Source organism: Eptatretus burgeri, chromosome 17 (assembly GCF_056783735.1).
Source record: "Eptatretus burgeri isolate ZD-2024b chromosome 17, Ebu_testis_v1, whole genome shotgun sequence".
Classification (NCBI taxonomy): domain Eukaryota; kingdom Metazoa; phylum Chordata; class Myxini; order Myxiniformes; family Myxinidae; genus Eptatretus; species Eptatretus burgeri.
Window position 1 is genome coordinate 44,515,744 of NC_140977.1, and position 26,772 is coordinate 44,542,515.

Consider the following 26,772-nt stretch of genomic DNA (forward strand, 5'->3'; position numbering starts at 1 on the left):
CATTTGTCCATCCATCCGTCTCCTATTTTGACTTCTCCAGCCAAACTGCTGGGCCAATCCGACTGAAATTTGGCAGCAACGTTCTGCTCCTGACTGATAATGGGGATTGCAAAGCTTGTTCTGGTCACGTGACTTTAAATAGGTCAAAATGGTGGACTTGGTAAATTCCTTCAAAAATCTTCTTCTCCAGACCCACCATTCAGAATGCTACCAAATTTGGGTCACAACATTAGGACAGGGTCCTGATGTTAAATTGCGGAGGCCATGCCAATCATATCACTAGAAGTATGTCAAAATGGTAGTCATGCAAATTCCTTCAAAAATCTTCTCCAGACCCCCCAGTTAGAATGCTACCAAATTTGTGTTGCAACATTAGAGTAGGATTGGGATGTTAAATTGTTGAAGTCATACCGATCACATGACCAGAAGTGTCAAAATGGCGGACTTCATAAATTTTTTGGAAAATCGCGTAAATTCCTTTTAAAAAACAATTTGTCCAGACCCACCAGTCAGAATGCTTCCAAGTTTGGGTTACAACATTAGGCCAGGGCCCAGATAAGCTACAGGTCCAGTGGTCCTATTTTTCATTTCCTCTTCTGGTCAAAGTAAAAATACCAGAAGAGGAAAGCCCACAGTCGTTAAGAATTAAATACTGCGAACAAGGGAAAGGAGTAGTCAACTATAAGCATCACAAGTAGATCAGATCAGATTGGGGTAGGCAGGTTATCCCCACATAGAAGGTCGTTCATGAGCCACCTGGGCTTTTTCCGACAATTCAACAGTGATGGGCGACAGTGACTGAACTCACTCGATTTCCTGTAACTTTTTACAATTCGACTCCCTCTTACTGCTGTCATCAGCTGGATTTGAACTGGCTGCCAACCTCAAAAATACCAGTCCTGTGTGCTCACCAATAAGCCATCGCTGTACACAACAAGCTCCAGTATTTAAGGTATGTAGCCTTTCCTGCCGCTGATTTTAAAAGTTTTGAATCGTGACTTTCCCTTCACTTCTTCCATTTCAAAACATGTAAGTTACATCTCTAACCTAAGAAACGGGTTCAATGCAAACCTCTTATATCGGTAAAATAACTTGATAAGAATTTGTGTCCATCAGTAAAATAACTTTGGTCAAGATGCCATGTGCTGCAGAAAGATGGATAAGGCAAAACGATCCTTCATGATTTGGGATCTCCACTCCTATCAAGCCCCAAACCACCCTGGGACAACAACTGGTGCATGTTAAAGATGAGATCCCGAACCATTGCCCCACTCCACAAGGAAGAGAAATGCGATGTGGCGTATCATGGTAGTTGCGATCAGCTGAACTGCAAGGACCATTAGATCAGGAGTTGCAACAGTCCATGGAAACGTTGGAAGAGCCCTGAATAATATATTCTGGATTCAGCTGTGTATTCTCATCTACAGGCCATGGGCAAAATCTTTAACACAAAAGGAATTAGTAATACTGAGCAGAGAAAGCAAGTGGTTTAAGTGTGAAGCAAAGGAAATCAAAATAAAGACCAATTACTGCATCGTTGTCCCAAGAAGAAAGCCAGACACACACACACACACACACACACACACACACACACACACACACACACACACACACACACACACACACACACACACACACACACACACACACACACACACACACACACACACACACACACACACATACACATACACATACACATACACATACACATACACATACACATACACATACACATACACATACACATACACATACACATACACATACACATACACATACACATACACGCACACACGCACACACACACTATGTACTGGTAAGTACTTACAAAAGCGATTTTGTTTGAAGTTATAACCTTAACTTATAAGCAATTGACCGATTTCCCAACTGCCCGGATCATCAACTGGGCACCGTTTTTCATTGAGGTTTCAATCCTTTCAGCCCAGAACCTCTCCAAACGGCAGATCCACAACCCCGGTCACAGGTCCACATCAGTAAATTACTCAACATCAATGGACCCACAACCCAAAGTTTTGTCCAGACAGTCAATCAACACAACAATGCAATATCCTTTTTCAAACTTATTTAATTACTACTGCTATTTAAAGTATGACTATATATGAATAACTTTAATCATACATCACTTTATATGATAATAAATTAAGCAATAAACACTTGACCTTGTAGGCATGTTCATCACACAGCACCTCCATCTAACCATCGACTCGAAAGTCTGTCATTCAAATTGTCATCAATTACCAATTTTAACATGCTGCACTTCATATCTTAGCAACCACCAATAAATTATATTAATGCTTATTTATAATGTATTGTTGTGGTTGACGAAATTCGCAAACCACCATTCAGGTCCCTTAGGTGAGATATCTCTGTAAGTATATGTGTAGTTAGGCCCAAACCCGTTGTTTCGAGGGAATAAATGTCATTCAGTCGGGCTGCGACTCTTCAGGATAGCCGTTTTTCTTTTACTATCTTTATTTTGGACCAGCCGCCATTACTACCACCACCAACCACGTCTCAACAGCCATCACACAACAACCACCAACCACAACGCCGCTTCACAACAACAGCCACGACCTTTACCGTCACAACTCGCCACCATCGCATCACCACCATTCTTGCGCCACTTGTGGGCACCGATACTGGACTCGTGCAGGGCGCGCACCGAGCAGCGTGTTCAGAAACATCACAGACTTTCCGAAGAAAACGGATCAAAAACGACTCACGCCCACTTCTGTTCCGTCCTATCGGTGAGCGTGGGGCGATTTGGCCCCGCCTCCAGGGCGTTGGAGCGTAGTCGCTATATGCAAATTCATGGATCAAAAAGCATTCACGCCCACTTTTCCTCGGTCCAATGGGGAGCCAGTTAGAGGTGAAGGGTCGGAGGTAAAGGGTCAAAGGTGAAGGGGCGAAGCCACGGGGCATATAAGGGGCCGCGTTCGTCAGTTCGCAGTTAGCAGTTGGGAGTTCGCGGAGCCAGTGAAGAGTTTGGACGAGTCAAGAGAGGAGACGGAGAGGGCGATCGGACGAAGCTGTGGAGAGGCGGCGGCGGCGAAGGCGGTTGAGGGGGTGCTCGCGTCGGATTCGGGGAACTGCGGAGGGAGAGGCCGGCGGCGCGACCGAGGTCGTGGTGGAGACGCTAGTCGCGGGACCCGAGACAGGGAGATATCCTCCTTTCCCCCGAGCATCAACAACCCCCTCCTGTTTCCCCCCGCGCTGAGATAGTGCGACAAGGGGGCCCCGTTCCCACCCTCTACCAGACATTGTCCGCGAGGCCCGCGGAGTTGGGGCGCCACCGCTACTTTGCGTCTCATCATCAGACGGGTAGGCCCGACGCGGTCTCGGCCCCAGGCCCGCCTCATCCTTGAGGGTGGTCCTTTTCTTTTGCTTTGGGTATATGTGTTGTCGGCGCCGTCTGTGAAGTAAAACTGCATAAGTGTTGCCGTGTGCTCGCGTAGTCGGTAATAGATCTGCATTGTGTTTCTCTTTTATATTTGCTTTTTGTGTAATATTGTGTTTCTTCTTCTTTTACATTTGCTTTTGGTGTAATTGTATATGTGTGCTTTCCGTTCATCGTGAAATAAATGTGCTTTATGTTGAACTGTTTTCCCGCTTCGCTTCGTCTTTTCCTCTATTGAATCTCCATCTTACTTCACGTAAAGGGTTGGTCGTGGGCTAAAACGCCCGATAATTAATCGAACCGTCGAGGCCGACGATAACACCGCTCGGTTATCCCGATAGTACGGAACGGGTCGCTTAAAGTGGCCCATGTCCGAAGTCGACCTGCGGCGAGGTGCGATCGCCCGGTCTACCCTCCGTGTGGGTACTTAGGTAGGTCGAATTTGGCGAGCAACCCTATCCCACGCGGGGGGCCGATTGGCACGATCGTGGTGAGGCCGAAAGGTCCACCCGTGACTAGTTCCCGGCGTTAGTCCGAGAGGGTCACGACTGGATTGTCCGTCCGGTGGGCGACGTGCCGCGATTCGAGTTACATGGCCGTTCGCACGCCGGCGGGCGCGAATCCGCAACAGTATTTTTTAAATAATATTTATTTATTGTATTTTCATCAACATATCTCCATTATTTAATACTATATATATATATATATATATATATATATATATATATATATATATATATATATATATATATATATATATATCCCTGTGTCGTAAGAGGTGACCAGGGTTGCGTCAGGAAGGGCATCCGGCGTAAAACATGTGCTAAATCACGATGCGGATCATACGGATGATCCGCTGTGGTGACCCCGAACGGGAGCAGCCGAAAGAAGAAGAAATATATATATATATATATATATATATATATATATATATATATATATATATATATTCTTCTTCTATCGGCTGCTCCCGTTAGGGGTCGCCACAGCGGATCATCCGTATGATCCGCAGAGTGATTTGGCACATGTTTTACGCCGGATGCCCATCCTGACGCAACCCTGGTCGCCTCTTACGACACAGGGATATGGTACACCTATTTTAACCGGGGTATACACCGGCCCAGTACTCTGGTACTCATTTCGCCGACCTCGGAAGGATGACAGGCTGAGTCAACCCCCTGGTGTATTAATTCAGTGGCCGAACGGGGCTTGAACTCCGGACCTTTTGGATCCCAAGCCGCTGCCCTAACCACTGCGCCAACACTAGGCACATATATATATATATATATATATATATATATATATATATATATATATATATATATATATATATATATATATATATATATATATATATATATATATATATATATATATATATATATATATATATATATATATATATATATATATATATATATATATATATATATATATATATATATATATATATGTATGTTTAATCAGTAATATTAATTAAAGAATTTACCTCACTAAAATAATTTTTTATTATTATATCAAATGCAATGCAATAGGAACTTGTTTTCATGAAAACTAATCAAATGTAAATAAAAGGTAACGATGGAGTCGAAGGACATTCTCACAAGACCTGATCAAACAATCAGCCAAATATCCTCTGTTTAACATGATGGAAAAAAACCTTCTCAGCACGTTCCACAAAATAATCCTTTACTGAACAAATTCTTGCAAATCTAAGTACCTGAGATGAAAAGACATTGTAACCCATTTTAATTGGTACATTGTGTACACCTGGAAAGGTGTACAAGACTACAGGGAAACTGAAATCATCAACTTTATGATATACACTTGCATCAAAACCATTCTGTCCAACTCTAACCAACATATCCAGATATGCAGCAACTGTACAATCATTACCACTCCTGTTGGCAATCAGGTTGTCTGGATAAATCTTGTGAAGCTGCCTATCAAAAAAATTAATGTTACCAACACAAATATCATCTATATTATGACATGTATGAGATAATATTTAAGCTAATCCTAATTATTTCTCCTTCAACAGTTTTTGCATGAATGAAAATTCACAGAAAGTAAGAAAATTGTCTGCTAGTTGGGGGTTGCAATTCTCACCCGTGGGAATACCCTTAACCTGTTGAAACATTATCTCACAAAAAGACACAAAAGTATTAAATTAAATAAAATTAACAACATCCTGAAGCTTCTGCTTATCAAAACAATAAAAACTTTATTTTTTTTTTTTATAAAAGAATGCTCCATCAAATCTGACACATTAAAATCTTATTTAAAGATTTTAAAACCTTATTAATTACTTTGAAGAGTGAATCCCTCACTAGTACCAAATCCAAATTTGTATATAAAGTTATAAAATAAAAAACTTAAACCGATTCGATATTGAGGCATCTAATCCTATCTAAGAACTCTAAAGAAGAATTAATGCTCCAGAAAGTGTTAATTCTAGAATTCTTTCCAATTGCTAAACAATATTTCCTGAACTGTTCCTCAACAACTTGTAAGCCTGAGTAACTATAATTGATAACTGTTTGGTTGAACACTGCCTGGCACCCGCTATAAACCTATACTTGTACAGGTTCTTATGAAGCTTAAGGATCCATAAAAGTCGAGGAATACAAAGATTTACCTCTTTTATTAACTTAAACTTCCTGATGCTCAGAAATAACTTGGAGCGACTTATGACAAGGAACATATGCACGATTTCCGATAAGAGTGAAAGTAACCTTGTCAATGCCTAACGCTCTTAATAAAACCTCTACATAAAACTTTTCACAAACCACAAAAAAATAGTTACCAGCCTTGTACACTGGAGCTATTACGTAGCTGTTATGGAGATCCCGAATGTCTTTACGAACACTTGGCTTGTTCAACACTGGTTTAGACTGACCCAGTGAAAGCAAGCCCTGACACTAAAAAACTTAATCCTATTATCCAGGACTTCCACAACTCTGTTAAACCATACATTAAAACTGTTTACAGATAACTTAAACTTGGTGCACATTTTGTTAACAAAATTAAAAAATAAAACTTTGGGAAAATGTGCAGACATCGACACTCAGCAATAAGGGAGGTCTCCACTGTAATTTATCCTATGCGTAGGAATGGGCACTCAGGGAGGTTCCTCATCATTTATAATGGGAACTAGGGTCACGTGACACCAAGAGCACTAATCATATGATCTTCACCACCATCATTTGTAAAGTGATACTCCCGCACAGCACAGACTAAGCCGGGTGTTAAGCTCAATGGTTAAGGTGGCTGGCTTAAGATCTTAGGGTCTTGAGTTTGAACCCTCCATTTAAGTAACACCAGGTGGGTTGACTCAGCCTGTAATCTTTCTGAGATTTGGCAAAATGAGTATCAGTTTATTGGTAATCATCACTGGCACAGCCACACTTCCAGAACATGATGCAACCAGCAGCCACAGACTACATATGAAACAACAACCAGAGCATCAAATTTAGGAGTCGCCAAATGAACTGAGGTCATTGCCAGCTGAAACCGATTGGGTAGTCGGTGCAACGTTACATATTGAGCATGTTCCCAGTCTTGTCTTGCACGAGTGTTTCTATTTATTTTAATGTATTAATTCAGATACAATCTCTTCAAATAATCATATTCAATTTCTTCAATTCTTTTGATCACATGAAAGCCTTAAACGTTTATAAACAGAGCACCGACTTAGCTTTGTAGTCAATTTCAGAGATTGTAAACATACTTCTGAACAAGACCATATGTATCCCTTCTGTTTGATTCGATTTCCATCATGTTATTTTGATTCAAAAGGAGTTTAAATATCATTGTAAACAGAACACTTACAAAGAAAACGGCTTCATAACACACTCATTTATAATACATCTTCAAATTCATTGAAACCACAGAGGTTTTTGACAAATTGTGATGTTTTATTTTTCATTTTCCCCATCTGTCCAAGATCTCAGTTCAATGAAGAACAAAAATGCAGCATAATAAAAAATAAATAAGGAAGACAGCACTGATGCGTTGACCGCATGTTCCCAAAACGTTTCAACAGCTATAAATGATTCACTACAAACAGAACACTTCTCAGGTTCCTTGTATTTGTTACAATATCAAAAGGTGGGTTTCAGAATATAGAATTGGGACATTCCGAGGAACCCGAGCATCCGCTCTTGTTTCTTAAGTTGTCATTTTGAAGATGAAGTAGAGATGTTTTCCACATGGAGGAGATATACTTTCCTGTCATTACTCGATTACTGTAATATTTCCTGGTATCTCTGAGATACCCACCATGTTTGTATATTTTATCCATCCAGTGTACTCTTACGATCAATGGTGAATCAGGTAAATGCTGTCCTGATAGTCATTCACTCGAGTAATTTATGATGCATTGAGAAACTCACAATACGTCGATACTTTCGTTTACATCGCTATCGTTTCTTCTTTATCAATTAGTCTTTGAGGTCTTCTTTTCATTGCTTTAATTCGTGAAAGTACTGCATTGTTTTATTGTTCATACAACATCGGATGGTATGGTCTATTTCATGTCAGAAATATTCATCATTCTGTGACATGCTTCCACAATTCTGGGATTGTGTGTTGAAGATTTTGCAGAAAGAAAAACGCATGTGAGACCTTTGTGTGAACAGTTTCTTCAAAATGAGTGTTTTACATTCCAAAAGAAGGTGACATGTGTTTGTTTTGATTTGTGGAACCTGCTGTTGTCTATGGACTCAGTCCTGTGATCTTCTTCACATCACTTGCACAATGTCCTGCTTCTTGGGCTTTGACTGCAACTCATTCTCCGACCCAATTATGCTCTCACCACCAGGACAATGATAATCAAAATGCCGTTACACTTCACCTCCAACCACAATGGTTTTGTTTTCTGCTTTATTCCGATGTTTATTTCATCAGTGTATCGATTGGTCCTGCCAACATTTGTAGTTTGAGGTTTTTCTTCAGCAGCAATCCATTACACTATTATTGCATCTTTCTCCCATTTTATGATTTCCATTTAATTTTTTTCCATTCTTTCTTGTTTGTAGCTTAAATTTCCCTTGTGAAATTGTTCAATTTGTCTAGTTTTGGGTTAAACAATTGGTTTGCTTCTGTCTGTCCGTCCATCCATCCATCCACAAACGTCAATTTATGATCGAAGAATAATTTATTTTCAATTGAATGTTATATTTTGAACATGAATTGGAACAAGAATCGGAAAACGAACCTGTAGTTAGGCAGTACTTTGGCTCTGAATTCTTCCCGATCACATGCGTAAAGAGGAGTGCGGTAACTTTTTACTATGCCTGGCAAATTTGAAAATCATTCCAACCAGGAAACTGACTGGTTTTAAGAATGTCATAAATGAATGGGCAGAGATGGGCAATCTCACCCAGAGAGCGGAAGTGACAATGCTCGTTCTTCCAATTGTTTGTGTCCATTTGTTTACATTTTGTATCACACTTTCCTTTCACCTTCTTTGAAATCATTAGGGCTGCATTCAATGCTGTTTCACTTTCATACGTATCATATTCTATTCACACCAGTTCCTGGAAATATTTTCCAAGGTGAGTTAGTGATTCCTTTTTCTGGCTTGTCTTCACATTTTGCTTTCATGTTTATGTACAAAATGGATTCGGTAGTTTGTTGACCTTTTCATGTACTTAGCCAATCCTACAATCGTAGTTTTCGTGAAATTGGTTGAGCTCCATCAGACCACCACTTCCTTTTCATCTCAGCAGATACATTCTCGGGATGCACTGGTTTTTGTGGAACATTTTGTGGATCGTCAGGAGCTTCCTTGAATTGGTATCCAGCATGTTTCTTTTTTTTCCGATTGTGGCGAGCTTCTATTCCACAACTGTATTGGTATGATGCTTCTTTTTCAAGCTCATGTAGTTGTCCTTACATCCATATTTATGTTGGCCGTTTTTGTTGGTCTACCTGCTACGAATGTGCACTCACAATTACAATTGAATGTCCTCAGAGTACCGTTTTACTAGTTTCAGTTGTTCTGCCAACTTTTCGTTATTCAGTGAGAAGAGCTTTAAATTATCCATGTACAGTAGATGTGTCACCTTTCCTGTTCCTCTGGACATTCTTCTGTCAGCTATAAGGGTATATCAATGTTTTTGCTCGTCAATGAGGTCATTTAGGGAAGGTCCTTATGCATGCACGGCAGGCTGACGTGTCATGGAATGATTTATCATGGGAACTGCACTTATACAGCTTCTCCCGTTGGTTGTTATCTCCATTTGCTGGTTTCGGGAGGTGGCAGGAAGTTCTCCCAGAACTCAAAATCTCCATCTCCTATTTTAGTAAAGAATCATGACTCATGAACCAAATTGTGAAACTTCGTTCTCGTAGCCTCGTTCCAAGGGCACTTTTCAGAATCTTCACTGAACCTCTGACAGCCTCCACTTGTAGCTCATTTGGAGTGATATTCCCCGGAATGCTTTTTAAGTACTCAGTAAGGATTTTCCTGTAGTTCTGACTATCACTGGTACAATTTAAGCTTTCTTCAATTTCCACATCCTCTTGACCTCAATTTTCAGATCTTGGTATTTGGTGATTTTACTAATCCCTGTATCATTTAGTCCAAAGTCATTGGGAACTGAAACTTCAATAAACAACACTCACTTTTCTATTTTGTGTTTGAGCACGCTGTCCAGATGCAATGTTTTGTTTGCAATGTCCACACTTGACGGAATCGTCTTGTCATGCGTGAGCATGAAATGTTCATTTTCAAGGATTGGATTTGGTTTGTGTTTCCATGATTGTCCTGGCACTATCATGTTGAAATGTTTACAGATGTGCCAGTGGATTACTCTTCAGATGCTGCCATGTCTTTCTCTGTACAGCTGTTCTGACATGAGTTTTTTTCCATCCCGAAAGGAGATGACTGGTACTTTCTGTTTCTACCCCACAAAGCCTGCATTTGTCTGATTGGCGAAATCCTGCTATTTTATTAAAAGCATTAGTGCAGTGTCCTTGGTCTTGAGCATTGATAATGACTCGTTCTCCATCCCAACTAATTTGACCTCCCCTTAACCATTACAATGAGCCTTCCTTGTCGATCCCTGTCCTGTCAAGTTCTTTTTTAAATCTTCCTGCTCTTTTGTCATTCTCCCATTTGTCAGAGTATACAGTATCTGCTGATGTTTCTTTTTGTGGTTTTCCTTTTTTTCTTTTTCTTTGCAATAATAATGTCTCCACTTGTTTCTGTTTCATTTCCTGTGTAGTATCCATCATTTGCACCTGTTTTGGAAGTTTATTGCTAAATGGATTAAGGATCACTTTTCTGGTATGTTGTTTTCTTGCTCGTTTACAAATCTCATCCAATAGTCTGTTAAGCTTTTCATATACTCTGCTAGTCCGACACAAGTTGTTCTGTGAACTTGGTTAAGCTCCGTTAGACTGCCTCCATCTCGTCTCAGCAATTCTCGGTAAGTACAGCCTCAATATGCATTGGTTTTTGTAGAACATCTTGTGAATAGTTAGAAGTTTCTTTGTTTTGGTGTCTATTTTGTTGATCTCCAATTGTGGCCAGTTTATAATTACACAGCTATACTGGCATACCAGCACTGCATGTTGGTTTATAACTTTGGTTTTGTTTCTTGGAGAGAGGGGTAACTTCAGAATTAGTATTATTCTGCATAGGTACTATTTTCCGATTGTTTTATACATTTTTTTGTGTTGTACCTGGGGGGGCCTTCTTTAATTCTCAGGTATTTGTCGGATCCTTTGTTTTCTAGTTCCTGTATTGTTGTACGTTGAGCGATTGAGATGTTTGTTCTTTTTGTTTTCCTTGTACAGATGTGCATTTGACACTTTATTCAACACCAAACTCCACTCAAATGTCCCTCGAGCACTGCTTTACTAATTTTAGTTGATCTGACAATTTCTCATCAATCGGTGTGAAGACTTTTAGATCATCCATGCACAGTAGGTGTGTCACCTTTCTTGTTTCTTTGGTCATTTTTCTGTTGCATGTCAAACTGTATCCATGTCCTTATTCATTGATGAGGTTACTCAGTGCATCCAGAACCAGACAAAACAGGAGGGGGGATAGGCTATCACCTTGTAATATACCACGTCACATCTTTACTCCTGGGATTTCAATCTCTGCTTCCAAGTGAGGTAGTATCAGTGTTGTGTTTCAGAGCATCATTGCTTTCTCCATCAGTGTGACTACTTGGGGGTCAATTTTGTACACTTGTATGAATTTTATAATGCTTGAATGTGGGACACTATCAAAGGCTTTTTTGTAATCTATCCAGGCTGTAAATAAGTTGGTTTGTCAGAGCTCGCAGTTTTCGAGTATGGTTTTGTTCAACAACAAATGGTCCATTTTTCCATCGCATCCTCTCTTACATTCGTTCTGCTCTGTCTCTGAAGCTCCTTGTTGAGTGAGGTGGTCATAAATTGCAATGGTGATTATACCTGTTTAAAGTGTGTAAGTTTCTGGTGGGCATGTTTTTGGTCTATATTTGTGGGGTAAATGGGTTTCTTCAAATTTTGGGATTAAAAGAGTTGCCTTCTGTGAACCATTTTTCCATTGGCTATTCCCCTTGGATGAGTTCATTAAATGCTCAAGTGTAGTGAGTGTGGATAGCATGTAGTTTCTTTGGCCAGAATGTTGAAATCCTATCCAGGCCTGGGCATTTGAAGTTCAGCGCTTCATGAGATGTTTTCTAATTTTTTCATCATCAATTATCATTGACTACATTTCCTGGAGCTGTTGCTTTTTCTTTTCCAAGTGTCATATCCAATCTGCTTCCTTGTTGTTTTCTTTTTTGTCTTCAAATATACTTTTACAGAATTTTTCTTGGTCCGCTTTTTTGAGGGGAGTTGTCATATTTTGTTTGTTTCCCTCGCTCTCGGTAGAACTTTTTCGGGTTGTTTTCAAAATGTTGATGTTGATTTCTTCTGTTGTTGGCCTCATCATAGTTCTCCCCCCCCCCCAGCTATCTGTTGTACTTGGAGCTTATTATGAGCAGCTTCGTTGTATTTCTTTTGTATTTATCTAATTATCTTCTTGAGCTTTGGACTTCTGTTTCCCTTCTTGAATTGTTCTATTTGTCCCATTTCTGCCCTCAGTCAGTCTCTCTGCTTCTGAAGTCTCTGTTTCCATGATGGTGGTTTGCCTCTGGTCAGATTATCAGATCTATATTTTTTGTGTCATTGTTTGCCTGTTATTTTCTCTTGGACATACAGTGCTGCTGCAGAATTTCCTTTTGTCATTCTCTGGTCCTGTTGTGGAGTTTTCAGTTTTGTTTCTTGATTCAATTCTCTAATCTGTTGCCCAATTTCCGTTTCTGTTATTCTGACGAAAGTTGAAATCTCATCCGTTTCTGTTTTCCTCTCTTGTTCTATTTTCTGTGTAACCCCAGTAAATTCTGATGGTTGTTCCTTTTCTTTGGGTGTTTGTACTCTGGGAATCTCATCCCAAATGCATGTCCCATTATTCCATTGTGGCATTGATGGTAGGTTCATTTCTTATTGCCTCGTCAATTTTTTTTCATTTCTTATTTTTAGTTCCTTTTCTGTGAATATTTTCTGTTTGAGGATATTGTTTTTCTTTTTTCTTTGTGTTTAGTGCTGCGGGACTGCTGCCTGTTCCCACGTATTCCCACTTTCTTTTATCATGCCTTTTCGTCTGATATATTCCATTGCCAATAATAATGTCTATTTTGCCTTCTTTGTCCAGATTTTCTTTTTCATGCTCTCTCCTTGGGTCATCTGGTTTATGTCTTCAATTTCTCGATGTGTTGCTTTGCCAGTTGTTTCCATTATTCTTTCCTGGTTAGGAAGAGAGATGAAACAAATCATTTTATTTAGTCTCTCTTCCTGGGTCAAGCATCTTTGCAACATTGATGCTAATGCAGTGAATTCGTTAATGGAACTCTTATGGCCTTGGCTGCCAGCTTTGTTCGTTTCAATTGGTTCACGAATCTTTCTCCTTTACCAATAGTCCCCCATGCTTCATGTGCAGAATATGATTTGCATTGGAGGATTTTTTCCTTCTCCTCTAAGCTCCAGCTCTGTTAATTTAATCTTCTGTGATTCGTCTGTAACCTAGTAGTTGTTGGTTGTATAACAGGCGACACATTTTTTGCTTCTCCTCAATGTGTGTACGCGTGTGCAACTGGCAGTTTGATTTCTGACTGAACGATTTATCGCACAAAGTGCACTTATACGGCTTCTCGCCAGTGTGAACCCTCATGTGTTCACGACAGTGTGCAGTCTTTCGGAATGACTTGTTGCACACAGAGCAATTATATGGCCTCTCCCCAGTATGGGTCCTCATGTGTAACTGGCAGTGATCACGTTTGCTGAATGATTTGTTGCACACTGTACACTTATATGGTTTCTCCCCAGTGTGGCCTCTCGTATGTACCAGGCGGGATGAATAGTCAATGAATGATTTATGACAATAAGTGCACGGATATGGCCTTTCCCCAGTGTGGATCCTCATATGTCTGTTGTAACTTGAACGATTGCCGTATGATTTATTGCACAAACAGCACACGTACGGCTTCTCACCCGTATGGGTTCTCATGTGACTCTGACAGTGCGCCTTGGTACGGAATGGTTTATGACAGATGCTGCACTTGAACAACTTCGCTTCAGTATGAATCTTCATGTGTACCGTGCAGTTTCCGTTAAGACGAAACGAATGGCTGCACATAGTACACTTATATGGCTTTTCTGTTGGCTGTAATCCCCATTTGCGAGATTGAGAAGGTGGAGTGGAGCCCTGACAGGACTCCTTCCCACCTCTATTTCCGTAAGCAGCATGGGTCATCATGTGTTCCTTGCAAGCTGAATACTGAATAAATGATTCATTGCACACAGTGCACCTGTGCGGTTTCTCAACAATATGGGTCTTCGTGTGCATCTTCCAGTTTGAACGATTAATAAAAGATTTGCTGCACACTGTGCACTGAAACGGCTTCTCCCCAGTGTGGCTCCTCATGTGCGATTGCAGGTTTGCCGACTGAATAAATGATTTATTGCACACACTGCACTTGTACGGCTTCTCCCCAGTGTGTGTACGCATGTGCATGTAGCAGTTTGATTTCTGACTGAATGATTTATTGCACAAAGTGCACTTAAACGGTTTCTCTCCGGTATGCATCCTCATGTGTTCCTGGAATATTGACCTGCATTTTAATGATTTATTACAGATAATGCACTTGTACGGCTTTTCCCCAGGATGCGTCATCATGTGTGCCCGGTAGAATGAGTTCTGAACAAATGGCTCGTTGCAAACATGACACGTGTACGGTATTTCACCACGATGTGCCATCATGTGACTCTGATATGTTGAGATATCAGAGAAGAATTTGAAACATACACAGCACTTTAACTGATTCTCCGGAGCGTGGATGCTCGTGTCTACCTGATCTGTTGAAAGAGAACAGAATGATTCATTGCATCTGTATTTCTTCTCAGAATTGGGAATCTTCATCAGCTGTGCTTCTTGATGAGTACGTTTCTGTTTATAATCCATAGACTTCACACCGTTACTCTTCTTTTGTTGCTGCAAATCATTTTCCATGAACGTGAGACTATTATTGGTGAAGGATAACATTCTGAATAGCTTTGTTTGTCTCTCTGAATATTGGTCAGAAAAAAAAAGGGATATTTGTCAAAGGGATGCAAAACAGCATCAACACATCAAGTTACAATCATGATGAAACAGCAATGGATCAGGACACTTGCACATTCATGAATATTTCACCTGGAAGCCAATCAACATATTTTGGAGTAATTTATTTTTGCAAAAACTATAACCATGCCAGTGGGGAGAGAGGTATAAAAGTGCAACTTAATTGAAAGTTCCAGTTATAAAACGTGTTACTGAGACTTTAAGGACAAAGACCGATTGGTCGAGCGACCATTTGAGAGGGAACCTTCATGATCACATTGGAAAATCACGTGCTTATTTCTTGCTCTCCACTGAAGTGTGGGTAAAATATCAAGTGCTGTATAATCAGTCCTAAAGAAAAACATTACATCATTCTTTGACCGATGATATCAGTGTTCGAGTTATATGGAGTCAGGGAGGTAGACAGACAGTTTAGCAAAACAGTGAGTCGATGGAGAAGTCTCACTCGCAAAACAGCCCTGGAGATGAATGGATTGACTACACCTTCTTCCACCATGGATTTGGTTGGTAAGTAAGCAAGCAAGTAAATAACTAAGCAAATAAGCAAGTAAATAAACAAATAAATACATGAATGAATAAATGTGCCTCAACTGTTTCCCATGGCAATCAAATTTCAGTTTGCGTTTCTCATTTCGATTTTGCTGCAACTCAGTTGAATCGAGCACTTACCTGTATATGCACCAAGTTTGGTTGTATGTTATACTACAAATTATTTTGATTCACAAGACAGTGTGCCCAAATTTAACAAATCACCTGCTGCTGGAACTTGGGTCAAAGAAAATAATTTGTTGAACAAAAGCCAGAAAAAATAGTTTATACCATTTCGATTTCTGGTGTTGTATTCACGAGATGCATTTGCAACAATATCTGTGTTGCAAGAATCACCACTAAAGGATGACCGATGTCTCAACACAAATGACACGGCCATAAAGCAGCCACTGAGAAGACGTTTGGATTGTTTTCCTTCCGAAATCCCCATTCATACACCTTGCAACAAATCAATCTCGTAACACGAAACTGCTCTCATCAAATCAATCACATATTCTTGATGCCAAGTTTTGACGTTCGAAACAAAATCCTTTTGAGAGCAAACTTCATTGTTTTTCAAAACAGAAATTATTTTGATATGTTATGGATTAAATAAATGTGAACCAGAAGGAATTAGGAACAGGAAATCCAAGGTAAAATCGTTGTATATATTAACAAGCCTTTCAGCTCACCATTTGCACTGCAAGAATCTGGACTCGGCTCTTCCTTCACAAGGATGGTGTTTGAAGTTGGAGAGATATCGTGGAGACACATCCCCTCAACTTGGCCAATTTCACCTGCACAAAATCCAACGTTAGAGCGTCACAGCATTTTAATTCTTGGATATATGTTCTGTCCAGCATTAATGATGGTTTTTTTATTTTTAAAAAATATTAATATTAAAAACAAAACAGCTCATGCAAGAGCAAGGAGAGAAGGACGAATAGAGCAATGTACTGACATTGGGGCAGGAGGTGGACGCAACAAGCACAGGAATGAAGAGGAAATTGTGGAGGAAACCTGGAAGCAAGAGCATTGAGTCGCGTCAAATTAATGGAGGAGGGATGGGGGGGGACCAGAGAGACTTTGGGTAGGAATGGGAGATTACATAAGATAGTGGTGTATCGCCAACTTTAATCCCCGGATAGAAGGTTGGAATTGATCAGCTTCAAGAAGGCGGTTCCACAAATTGGAGAAAAAAAAAGTGAAGGTTGTGGTGTTCGCATGTATTTGGTGAATTTTTACAGATGACGTTTACTGGAAGAATGCATGCATCCTGGAGCTGGAGAGGGTTTGGGGATGAAAGTACAGAGGGAGCCTATCAGACTGGAGGAGAGGCGGTAAAATATATTGTTGTGGAAATGCCTTCTCAGGAGTAACTTTGCAGAGTATCGTGGTAGTTATTTCCCAAATTGCCATGTAGAATATGCATCATATTATGTGTAGAAAGATACTGTCTTCCGTGTGTGTGTGTGTGTGTGTGTGTGTGTGTGTGTGTGTGTGTGTGTGTGTGTGTGTGTGTGTGTGTGTGTGTGTGTGTGTGTGTGTGTGTGTGTGTGTGTGTGTGTGTGTGTGTGTGTGTGTGTGTGTCTCTAAAACCGCTTTCCTTTCATTCCATTTTTAATGTTCCGACATTTGGAATCTGTTTTTCTTGTTCTTGTAAAGCATCCGACAGGCCGGCAGCACGAGAGGTGGAAAAGCCACCATGACACCAAAGCGCGCCGAGCGCTGAGTGATGGGTCGGAATGGAGGGGAGGGGAGGAGCTCAGCCCCACCTACGAACTGGGCGTAACAACAACAGCGCCAAACGGGAACGGGTTAAGTGCATCACAAATTGGGTGTGAGCCTACTCTATAAAAGGCAAGACCAGGTTCCACAGGATGTGACTTGAGAAGGAAGCTTCGCAGCGGAGCCTGTGTTAGTGCATTGTTCGTTGAGTCAAGAGCGTGAAAGAGTTTGGGTTATGAATGAATTGTTGCACGGTATTGACAAAACATTTTAAAACCACGTGGTGTCCGGATGCATTTTAGTGGCTCTGATATATATATATATATATATATATATATATATATATATATATATATATATATATATATATATATATATATATATATATATATATATATATATATACCTGTTAAATGGCCCGTTATTTATTGTCAGATCAGGCCAGAGCAGATCTGTGACTTGCTACAGGTATCATGTAAACCTGTACTAACCTGTTCTCTGTCGGGTTGTTGGCGACTAAACCATCTCCCCAACCAGGTTTTCTGATGAGGAGGGTGTATGAATATGGACACCCAGCAGGATTAAAAACAAAACTGTCAAAGGGCAGAGGAGCTCCTTGTGAGCCAACGGACATCCATATCTAGTGCCCAAAGTCTGTGTCTGTGAACGTCCTCCTGCAATTGGGTTACTTTTTTATTCGGAGGGTGGTGGCAGGATTTGCACTCTGGCCACCGTAAAACCCTTCATTCCGCAAAACATACCAAAAGCAAAAAATAAATCTGAAAACCCACTCCGTGGGAGTAACTCCTGTGCAGCTGCCCTCTGCAGGGCAGCTCACAGGATGACAGGATTGGGGCAAGCCTTCGGGACCTCCACTCCTTGATGATAGGAGGAAAACCATGGGGTTACCTTCCTGGGTCAAATTGTGGTAATGTGTGTCGGGGTGGTGCTGAGGTGTCGTCCACCAGACGGTGGTCTCCTTGGGTTAACCTGAGGCGGTCCCTTTGGGTGGGTGCCTGGAATGTCCTATCCCTAAGAGAGGATGATCACCTGTCTGTTATCATCTGAGCTCAAGCGTTTGGACATCGGTATTGCAGTAGTCTCTGGGGTTCAGAGACCAGATTGTGGCAAGATCAAGGCGGGTGGTTCCACCGACTATTGGTCTGGTCACTCTGACGTTTATCATGCCCAAGGAGTTGCTGTAGCTGTGTTCAATAAGCTGACTCCAATGATAATTGAGGTAACACCGGTCAACGAGCGTATTATGAGATGAAGCATTCATCACTCATTGGGTGTCATTTCCTTTGTCTCTGATTATGCTCCGACTGAGGTGAGTGATCTCACCATGAAGGACATATTCTATGCCATGCTCGAGTCTGTGGTTGATCATTACCCCAGGCGAGATACTCTTCTAGCCTTGGGGGATTTCAATGCATCAAACGGAACTGATAGGGATGGTTATGAGACATGTGTTGGTCCCCATAGGTCTGGAACTGTGAACCAGAATAGCACTAAGTTCCTTGACTTTGCAAGAAGTCATGGACTTAGGGTGGCTGGTTCATGGTTTCACTGCCCACAAGCTCATCGCTGGGCTTGGTATTCCAACGCTGGGGTGTGGCAAAGGAGGTTGACCATGTGCTCATTGATAGTCACTGGAGGATGAGGCACAAGGAGGCCTATGTGTGAGGAATCTGTGAGGGGGTCGAGCATCACCTGTGGTCAAGTGATTCTCGTCTTGCTTACAGGGGACTTCACGCATTGCGTTCCTCCAAGCCCGTCCCTCGGAGTACTGTAGTTATAGCAGAGGGTGGCGGGCTCTTGACTGAGGAGTGCGAAGTGAAGGCTCGCAGAGCCAGCTACTTTGGGCGGCTGTATCAGGCTGATCCACCAGCTGTCGAGTTGGATGTCAAGAGTGTTACTATTCCTATTGCTGACCCTCCAATCAACTGTGATCCACCTTCGTTTGTGCAAACACAGGCTGCGTTGAACTGGTTGAAATGGGGTAAAGCTCCTGGGATCTGTGGCATTCATGTTGAACTTCTCAAGGCTGGTGGAATGTTGAACTTCTCAAGACTGGTGGAATCCATGTTGAACTTGAACCTGTACTCGTATCATTTCGTGCAGTTCTGTGCTCTGCCTGGAACACAGGCATTATCCCAACTGACTGGATGAGGGGCATTGTTGTCCCTCTCTGGAAAGGGAATGGTGATCGCCAGGACTGCAACAACGACTGAGGGGTGAAGCTGCTCTCAGTGCTGGGCAAGGTCTTCACTTGGATAATTATTGATAGGGTTCGCCACCATCTGCTTGAGCACCAGCGCCGGGAGCAGTCAGGCTTTACACCAAAGAAGTCAACAATTGACTGTATCCTCACCTTGCTCTTCGGGTCCTCATTGAATTCAGATGAGAGTTTCGGCAGGGGCTGCTTGCAGCTGATGTTGATGTCTGGAAAGCATTTGATTCAGCGAATCGGGATGCTCTCTGGAGGATTCTTGGTCTTCGTGGGGTGCCACCAAAACTGATCAATCTGATGTCTGAACGATATTCTGGTACTGAGAGTGCTGTGAGATGTGGTGATACCATCTCTCACTTATTTCCAGTTGTTCCTGGAAGTTAGTCAGGGGTGTGTACTGGCCCCCACACTTTTCAGCATTGTATGGGCTGGATTCTTGGGAGGATGTTGGACAGATAAGGCTGCGGTGCATTGTTTGGGAATGTCAAGATCTTTGACCTTGATTTTGCAGATGATGCAGTCCTCTTTGTGGAGACTCTGAATATCTCTTTGGGGGCCCTTGAGGTGCTGAATGAGGAGTCGGGGCCATTGGTATTACGAGATTCCTGGGTTAAAACTAAGTCCCAGGCTTTCAATGACATCTTGGATGCTGCTATCTTGTCTGCACCCGTTTGTGGTGAGGTTGTTTTGCTCACGGAGAGATTCACTTCCCTTGGCAGTGATATTCATGTCTCTGCTGGCTGTGAGGTCGAGGTCAATAGATGGTTGGGTTGGGCTTGGGGAGTCATGGTTTCACTGGATCATGGGGTGTGGCGCTGCCGGTACCTGTGCAGGAGGACGAAAGTCCGAGTCTTCAGGTCCTTGGTGCTTTCAGTCTTACTCTATGGATGTGAGACTTGGACTCTGACCAGGGATCTGAGACAGTGACTTCAATCCTTTGGAACCAGGTCTCTTCGGAGAATCCTTGGCTCTCGCTGGTCAGACTTGGTGTCCAACGAGCGGTTGCTGAGACTCAAATGAGATTTGTTACCTGCATAGTCCATGAGCGTCAGCTGTGGCTGTATGGACATGACTTGTTTTCCTGATGCTGATCCTGCTCACCAGATTCTCTCTGTGAGGGAGCCTCATGAATGGAGGAGGCCAATGGGCCGACCACGTTCCTCGTGGTTGCAGCAGGTTAATCAGCATCTCAAGATGGGGATGGGCCAGGCATCTGCCTGGGGGATGGCCAGACGGAGACCCCTGGAGTACTGGCAGAAAGTGGATGCAGCGACGCATTGCTCCAGTGCATGCTCCCATACCTGACCTACCTAACCTGTTGAAGGGCAGATTGGGTTAGGGTGATGAGCATTAAGGGTGAGACTATGTCGGCATCTGGCAATTACACTATTGGCCACCCAGTGAACAGACAAATGTGACACGTATACTGGCTCTGTGGTTCCCTTGGAGTATGGTATCGTAGTCTGACAAGCCTGTGATTTGACTAGGAACAATCAAATCAGTCTGCCGCCACGACCGCTTTGACGTGGTTCATCAGGATTCGGACCGGGCAATTGACCAACCCGGAGGCTGTAAAATATACTTTCAAAACGTAAACCCTGGTAGAGTCCTACCAAAGACCTTAGAATGGCACGTTCTGCTTCTTTGATTGACATTCAGCTTTTAAAGGATAGAGCACAGACAATCCCCATAGTTTGGCGTCCATGGGGTGGAGTAAATTCCTCCTTAGGAAATTCCCCGCTAAGTGCGGTGAGAAAGGCAATGTCATTGTTGTGACATCACTATTACCCAGAGTGCCCCAAGATGTGTTATCACTTCCTCCAAGCTCAGTGGCTGCGTTTGTCTCATCTAACAGTCCTACATTGTGTCGCGTGCATTTGTCTGTATATCCATGCCCTAGACCCTCTAAACAAACAAACAAACAAATAAATAAATAAATAAATAGAAAAGGGAAAGAAAAAACTATTCCCTGATATGGCGCTGACGATACCAGATCCAAACAGAAGTAGGGAAGTGCAGTAGGAAAGGTAGGTGCTACAATACCGATCCACACAACAAAGGGAGCATTTGGGGACTTTAAGCAGACAAGAGCTGGTCTTGGACTTGTGTCATGCAGGATGGCATGGCACAGTGCAACGTGCGGCTTGGACGGGAGAATGACAATAAGGAGGCCAGGAGACAAGAGTATAACAATGAGGAGGGATGTCTCCATGAGTCTCCAAAACAGTCTCTCCATGGGGTGCAATGAAAGAGAGAGAAAGATATGTTATCTCCACAGCTCTAAACGTAATCTACCAGGTGCATGCGCATCCGTGGCTTGTGAGCCCCAGTGACCACCCTCTGGTCCCAGCATTGGCCGCCCTCTTCCAGTGGGTGGCACTGCCCTTTTCCACCCTGCCCCTTAGGGAGGAGCCCCTGTAAAATATTTTGATCCTCTCCAGTACAGCGCAGCTGACTTTGCCACCATGGCTTGCAGGTCTCCAGCCAAACAGCTCATGATGGATGTCCCTCAATAGCGCAAAGCACTTTCTGGGTGCTTTGTGCCTAAATCCTCCACCTTGCCTAGCCTGGACAAGATGTTTTACAGAACACAGTCATACCCTATTCTGCTCTAAGGTTTACAACCACAATCTCTTTGGTGCAAGTTGTACCTCTTACCTCTGACAGATATCTAAAGCAAGTGTAGATCCAACCTACTCAAACACATGGTCCATACTATTCTTACCACATTCTAGCTATGGATCCCTTCCCTCCCCCTTTCTAAGGCCTAAGTCACATTTGCTCTACGGCTAGGATACGGCGGCCGTACCCCCCCCCCTGAATTGACAGAAACGTGCGGTGGCCGCAGAGTTTCTGAGGTGGCCTCAGGGTGGCCCTACACCGTATGGCTATCTTTTACAGGCCGTAGTGGTCGCCGTGGAATTATAGCACGGAGTTATAACTTTTTCATTTCTACATTGGCCGTAGCAATTCGACAAGCCAAGCTGTGACGTAGATGTGTTCCACGTCGACCATACGTAGGGCGTACGGTGGGCTAGCGTCATTCGTGCGGCTGCCGTAGGCTCTTATTAATGAAAAATGAATTTTGCCAATCCCCCAAAAATTACAAAAATTAAAAAAATTAAAAAATATATTACATTAGCCTTAGGGCCCCCTGCAGTCGCCTTGCGGTCTGTGTGACTACCTGCGGGCAACGCAGGGTCGACGCACGGTTCCCCTACGCCCCCCGTGCGTCCTACGTACGGCCTCCGTGGCAGTCTGCGTCGACCGTGCGCTGCCGCTCGAGATCGGAGTATAGGTGTTTTGCCTATACTCCGAACTGGTATATTCAGTTATATTTTATAGTTATAGTATATTCAGTTATATATACTGGTATATTCCGAACTGTTATATTTTTATTTCAGTAAAAAAAAGAACTGGAATATATACCCACTCGTTACCGTCCATCTGGCCGCACGTTCGCCTTAGGCCCTGCGGTCGCTTTGCGTCTCCCTTGAAAATTCTATGGCCGCCGCAGGGGGGCCCTAAGGTCAACGTGCGACATCAAATCAAAGACCGTACGGCTCCCCCACGTTTTCGGTCTCCACAATTTCTAAATACGCCGTGCGGCTCCCCGAAAAATAAAAACATATGTGACTGCTACATTGTGTGACCGTGGAAATACTGCGCCGCCCTATAATTGCTAGTGGCCGTAGATTTTGTAGACCCTACGGCCGCCGTGCCAAAATGTGACTTAGGCCTAATTAACATAATATTCATCTTGATTTCTGGATATTCATGCATTTGTAAAAAAAAAAAATCTTAATGTGAAACCAATAATATTTGTTCTGAATTTCAAAAGAGCTCCTTGTTTTTTCAACTTTCTGAACCGTATCATTATTTAATATTCTAATTAAAATCTGTATTTGTTGGTTTAATAACATCAGTACAAAGCAAATCTTTTATTGAAAATCTCTTATTTTATGTTGTGGAGTAGAACATGTTTATTACAATAACAAACACCTTTTTCTTGCGGGTATCCTTAAACACGAAAATGATAATTTTCTTGAAGCTTAATCCTTCTTCCTGCCATTTATGCATCAGAAAAAAAACAATTATGTTTCAAGAAATATTTATATTTCAGAAATATATGAAAGATTCATACGTTGACATGAAATACCTCCACATCTTCCTGTTGTAAATCGGTTGGTATTCCATTGCTTATTACGTAGAACCGTTTTTTCATTGCGTCTTCATCATATACTCGTGGGGTATGCTTACACATTGTAAGCAATAACGAACCGTGCTTCTCCGGGTCGCTCACACCTGCATTTGATTTTTGTTTGTTTCTTTGTTTTTTGAAATCTATTCATATTTTCATTTATGGATGCTTTCTGATGGTGCTGTGATTTTTCCTGGTGTACCGGCTTCGATGTCCGTCGGCACACAAAATTACCATGCTTCTCCATTGTCTCGGGTCATCCACCTGCATTTTTTTCTTTTAAATTTTTTTTTAATACATCAGATACTAATCGTTGATACTCTTTCTTCTGTGCACCCAAATTAGAGATTAGGTGTTTGTAGAGAGAGCACAATAAAAGATCGTGCAAGTCAATGTGGAGCTATGGTACGCTGAAGACCTCGCCCTCGTGCCCCATCTCGCCCCACGCCGCCTGTCGCTGGTCAGTGCAACTCGTCTTAGCACAGTGCTGCTTGTCCCAGCTCATCACAGCTTGTCCCAGCTCAGTCAGTTCCCTCAGCATGAACAGGCAGGCAGCTTTCCTTCTGATTTGATCTCCAGCACACACAAACAGCTTCAGTCACTTGCTTCCTGGGCCTGGCATGGCTTCATGGGGGCAGAGTTCATGGGAGGCGGAGCTCCAGGGAGCAAGGGTCGCCACGCATTCCTTGACCCCATGAGGGACATCCTCATTGGCTACTGTTTGCTGCAGCATGATGTCACATCTCAGTGGCGTTGATTGCAATCCCAAGGCAGTTGTGCGACATCAAGGTTCAGTGGGGGCATTGTGGTTGCCGACTGGCAATGTTGTGATGGTGATTTTCCCGGCGGGTGGCGTTGTTTGTCGATAGCGATAATGTTGTGTCAGCCTGATTATGGCATTGGTGTGGTTGTGGCGTCAGTGTGGTTTGGGCCTTGGGAAAGTGAGAAGTGGGCAAAAGATTTGAATGGGTGTTGAAAACGGAAGGAATGGTTATGGGTGACTGGAATGGAGGTTAAACCAAGGATAGGAAGGTTTTGGGGGTTTGAGAGGGTGTGGAGCAACGGAGGTACAGTGGATGACAGTTTTGGAGCAAGGAGATTGGCGATGGATTCATTGATCTATTGAAAGATGGATTGAGTTAGAAAGATGGGAAATCAGATGGAAGCTAAGTGGGAGGTTGAGGAATTTAATGAATGGGGAAAGCCTAGCTAAACTCACACAACACATTTTCCCACATCCCACACACAAAGGGAAGGGTCCTATGTACACACACATATTAATTAAATAACGAACTCAGGATTACCTATATGTTGAATGTGACTCTCCAGGGTCAGTTTCCACAACCAGAACAATATACTCCCATTGACATTATCCTACTCATTTTGGTATCAATAATTGATGTAAGACTAATAACACCATTTTCTGTATGAATCTGTAATTGTTTCTTCTAAAAACAAGCAAGAGCATCAATTTCTTCATTTTCTACTCTTTCAATATATAAGGAGGTATCTACTTTATTGGATTTTATAGTTTCCTTTTCAGCACTCATGTCAATATACTGTAAATATGCTTTTTAATGCAACCATATCTATAATAGGCTCTTTATTTCCTTTGCTTTCACAAACCTTTTGATAAGTTTTGAAAGCTTCAGCAAAATCATTTTTATCCCTCCAGAGAGACTCTAAGTTGTTTCACATGAGCATTATCACTCACGGAATTATTACCCTCACCAGAGAAGAGGGTATTGTGTTTGGGTCAGTTTATCTGTCTATTTGTTTGTTTGTTTGTTTGTCCGCACAGAACTTAAGTACGGTTTTTCTCTGCAACCGCTTAAGGCGGATTGACACAAAATTTTCATCATAAGAGCGACTACTCATGTAGAATGTTTTAATAATTATGATGTTATAGGTCACTTGGTGTGGCAGCCATGTTGGAAAAAAGAAGAAAAAAAAAAAGCTTTGCACCTCTATCTCCAAAACCACGCCATGGAAATGAAACTTGGCACATGGCAAGTACTCCTCATGGGGAAATCAGTGTGATTTTTGCATGATGTCATCGGTGCCTTTGTTATGACGTCATAAGTGCATATGTAGAACGCTACATCTGATCAGTATGAAAAAATTTTGAGGACAATCTTGGGATAAATTGGTCAACAGAAAAAAAAATCCATGACATCATCGGTCACGTGGTTCGACAGCCATATATATTATTTTTAAAGCTTTCAAAACTCTTCTCTGACATGGCTGAACAGATCAAGGCAAAACATTGCTATGACCGCCTATCTATGAAGAACAAAACGCTCCCACCTATGATGTCATAGATCACATGGTTTGGCAGCCACATTGGATTTCATCATCCTCTTCAATCACATCCAACTTCCACATCCTCTTCAATGTCTTCCCTCTAGGTCTTCAAGAGAGCTGTTCATCACCATTTCAAATTGTCCCCAATTCACAACCATAATCTTTTCTACCCTCGTTAACCCCACACCAATCCATCCTCCTTCCAAATTTCCAGTTTTCCCTTCTTGGAGATTCCTTGTGTCCATCCTGTCCACCCCATGCATGTGTGTTTTGCATCGTGTTTTTTGTCTGTTACGTCCTGATCCGTTCAGTGCACGAGCTGTTCTACGAGCCTCGGCTATTTATAAAAAAAAAGAAGTGAATAAAGAGAGATGCCGGAAATGTAACAAGATAGGATCATTGAAAAATATCCTGTCAAATTGCCAGGCGTCTCTACACCTGGAGACACAACCAAATGCTGAAACAAGTCCAGCTATTATTAGGAGAGGTCCAGAAGGCTAATGTTAATTACAAACAAAAAAGAAGACATTTTGAATCCCTTTGTGAAAGCGAGAAAATATGCATCCAAGGGGAAGAAAACCAAGCCCAAGGCAGTTGGAATCCTTGGTAAAGCTAATAATTGGCAGCTAGCTGTGGACCTATGAGAACAAATGGTCTTTCTGCAGCAGTAGCAAAAACAAACCTGAGACCAG

At 42.1% G+C, this 26,772-nt stretch overlaps 2 protein-coding genes across 10 annotated transcripts in view; both read right to left on the reverse strand.

Moving 5' to 3' along the window:
- LOC147009936 (uncharacterized) overlaps positions 1-26,772 on the reverse strand; it is a 192,554-nt gene that overhangs the window by 77,146 nt on the left and 88,636 nt on the right. For all 9 annotated transcript variants that reach the window (XM_085863211.1, XM_085863214.1, XM_085863212.1 and 6 more), the window contains exon 8: positions 16,307-16,411. In XM_085863211.1, coding sequence (XP_085719337.1) covers positions 16,307-16,411 — 105 coding nt within the window. The remainder of the gene's footprint in view (positions 1-16,306; positions 16,412-26,772) is intronic.
- LOC147009937 (uncharacterized) lies at positions 7,266-16,300 on the reverse strand. Its single transcript, XM_085863299.1, has one exon. It carries the CDS (start codon positions 15,006-15,008, stop codon positions 13,464-13,466), a length of 1,545 nt encoding a protein of 514 aa, XP_085719425.1. The 5' UTR covers positions 15,009-16,300; the 3' UTR covers positions 7,266-13,463.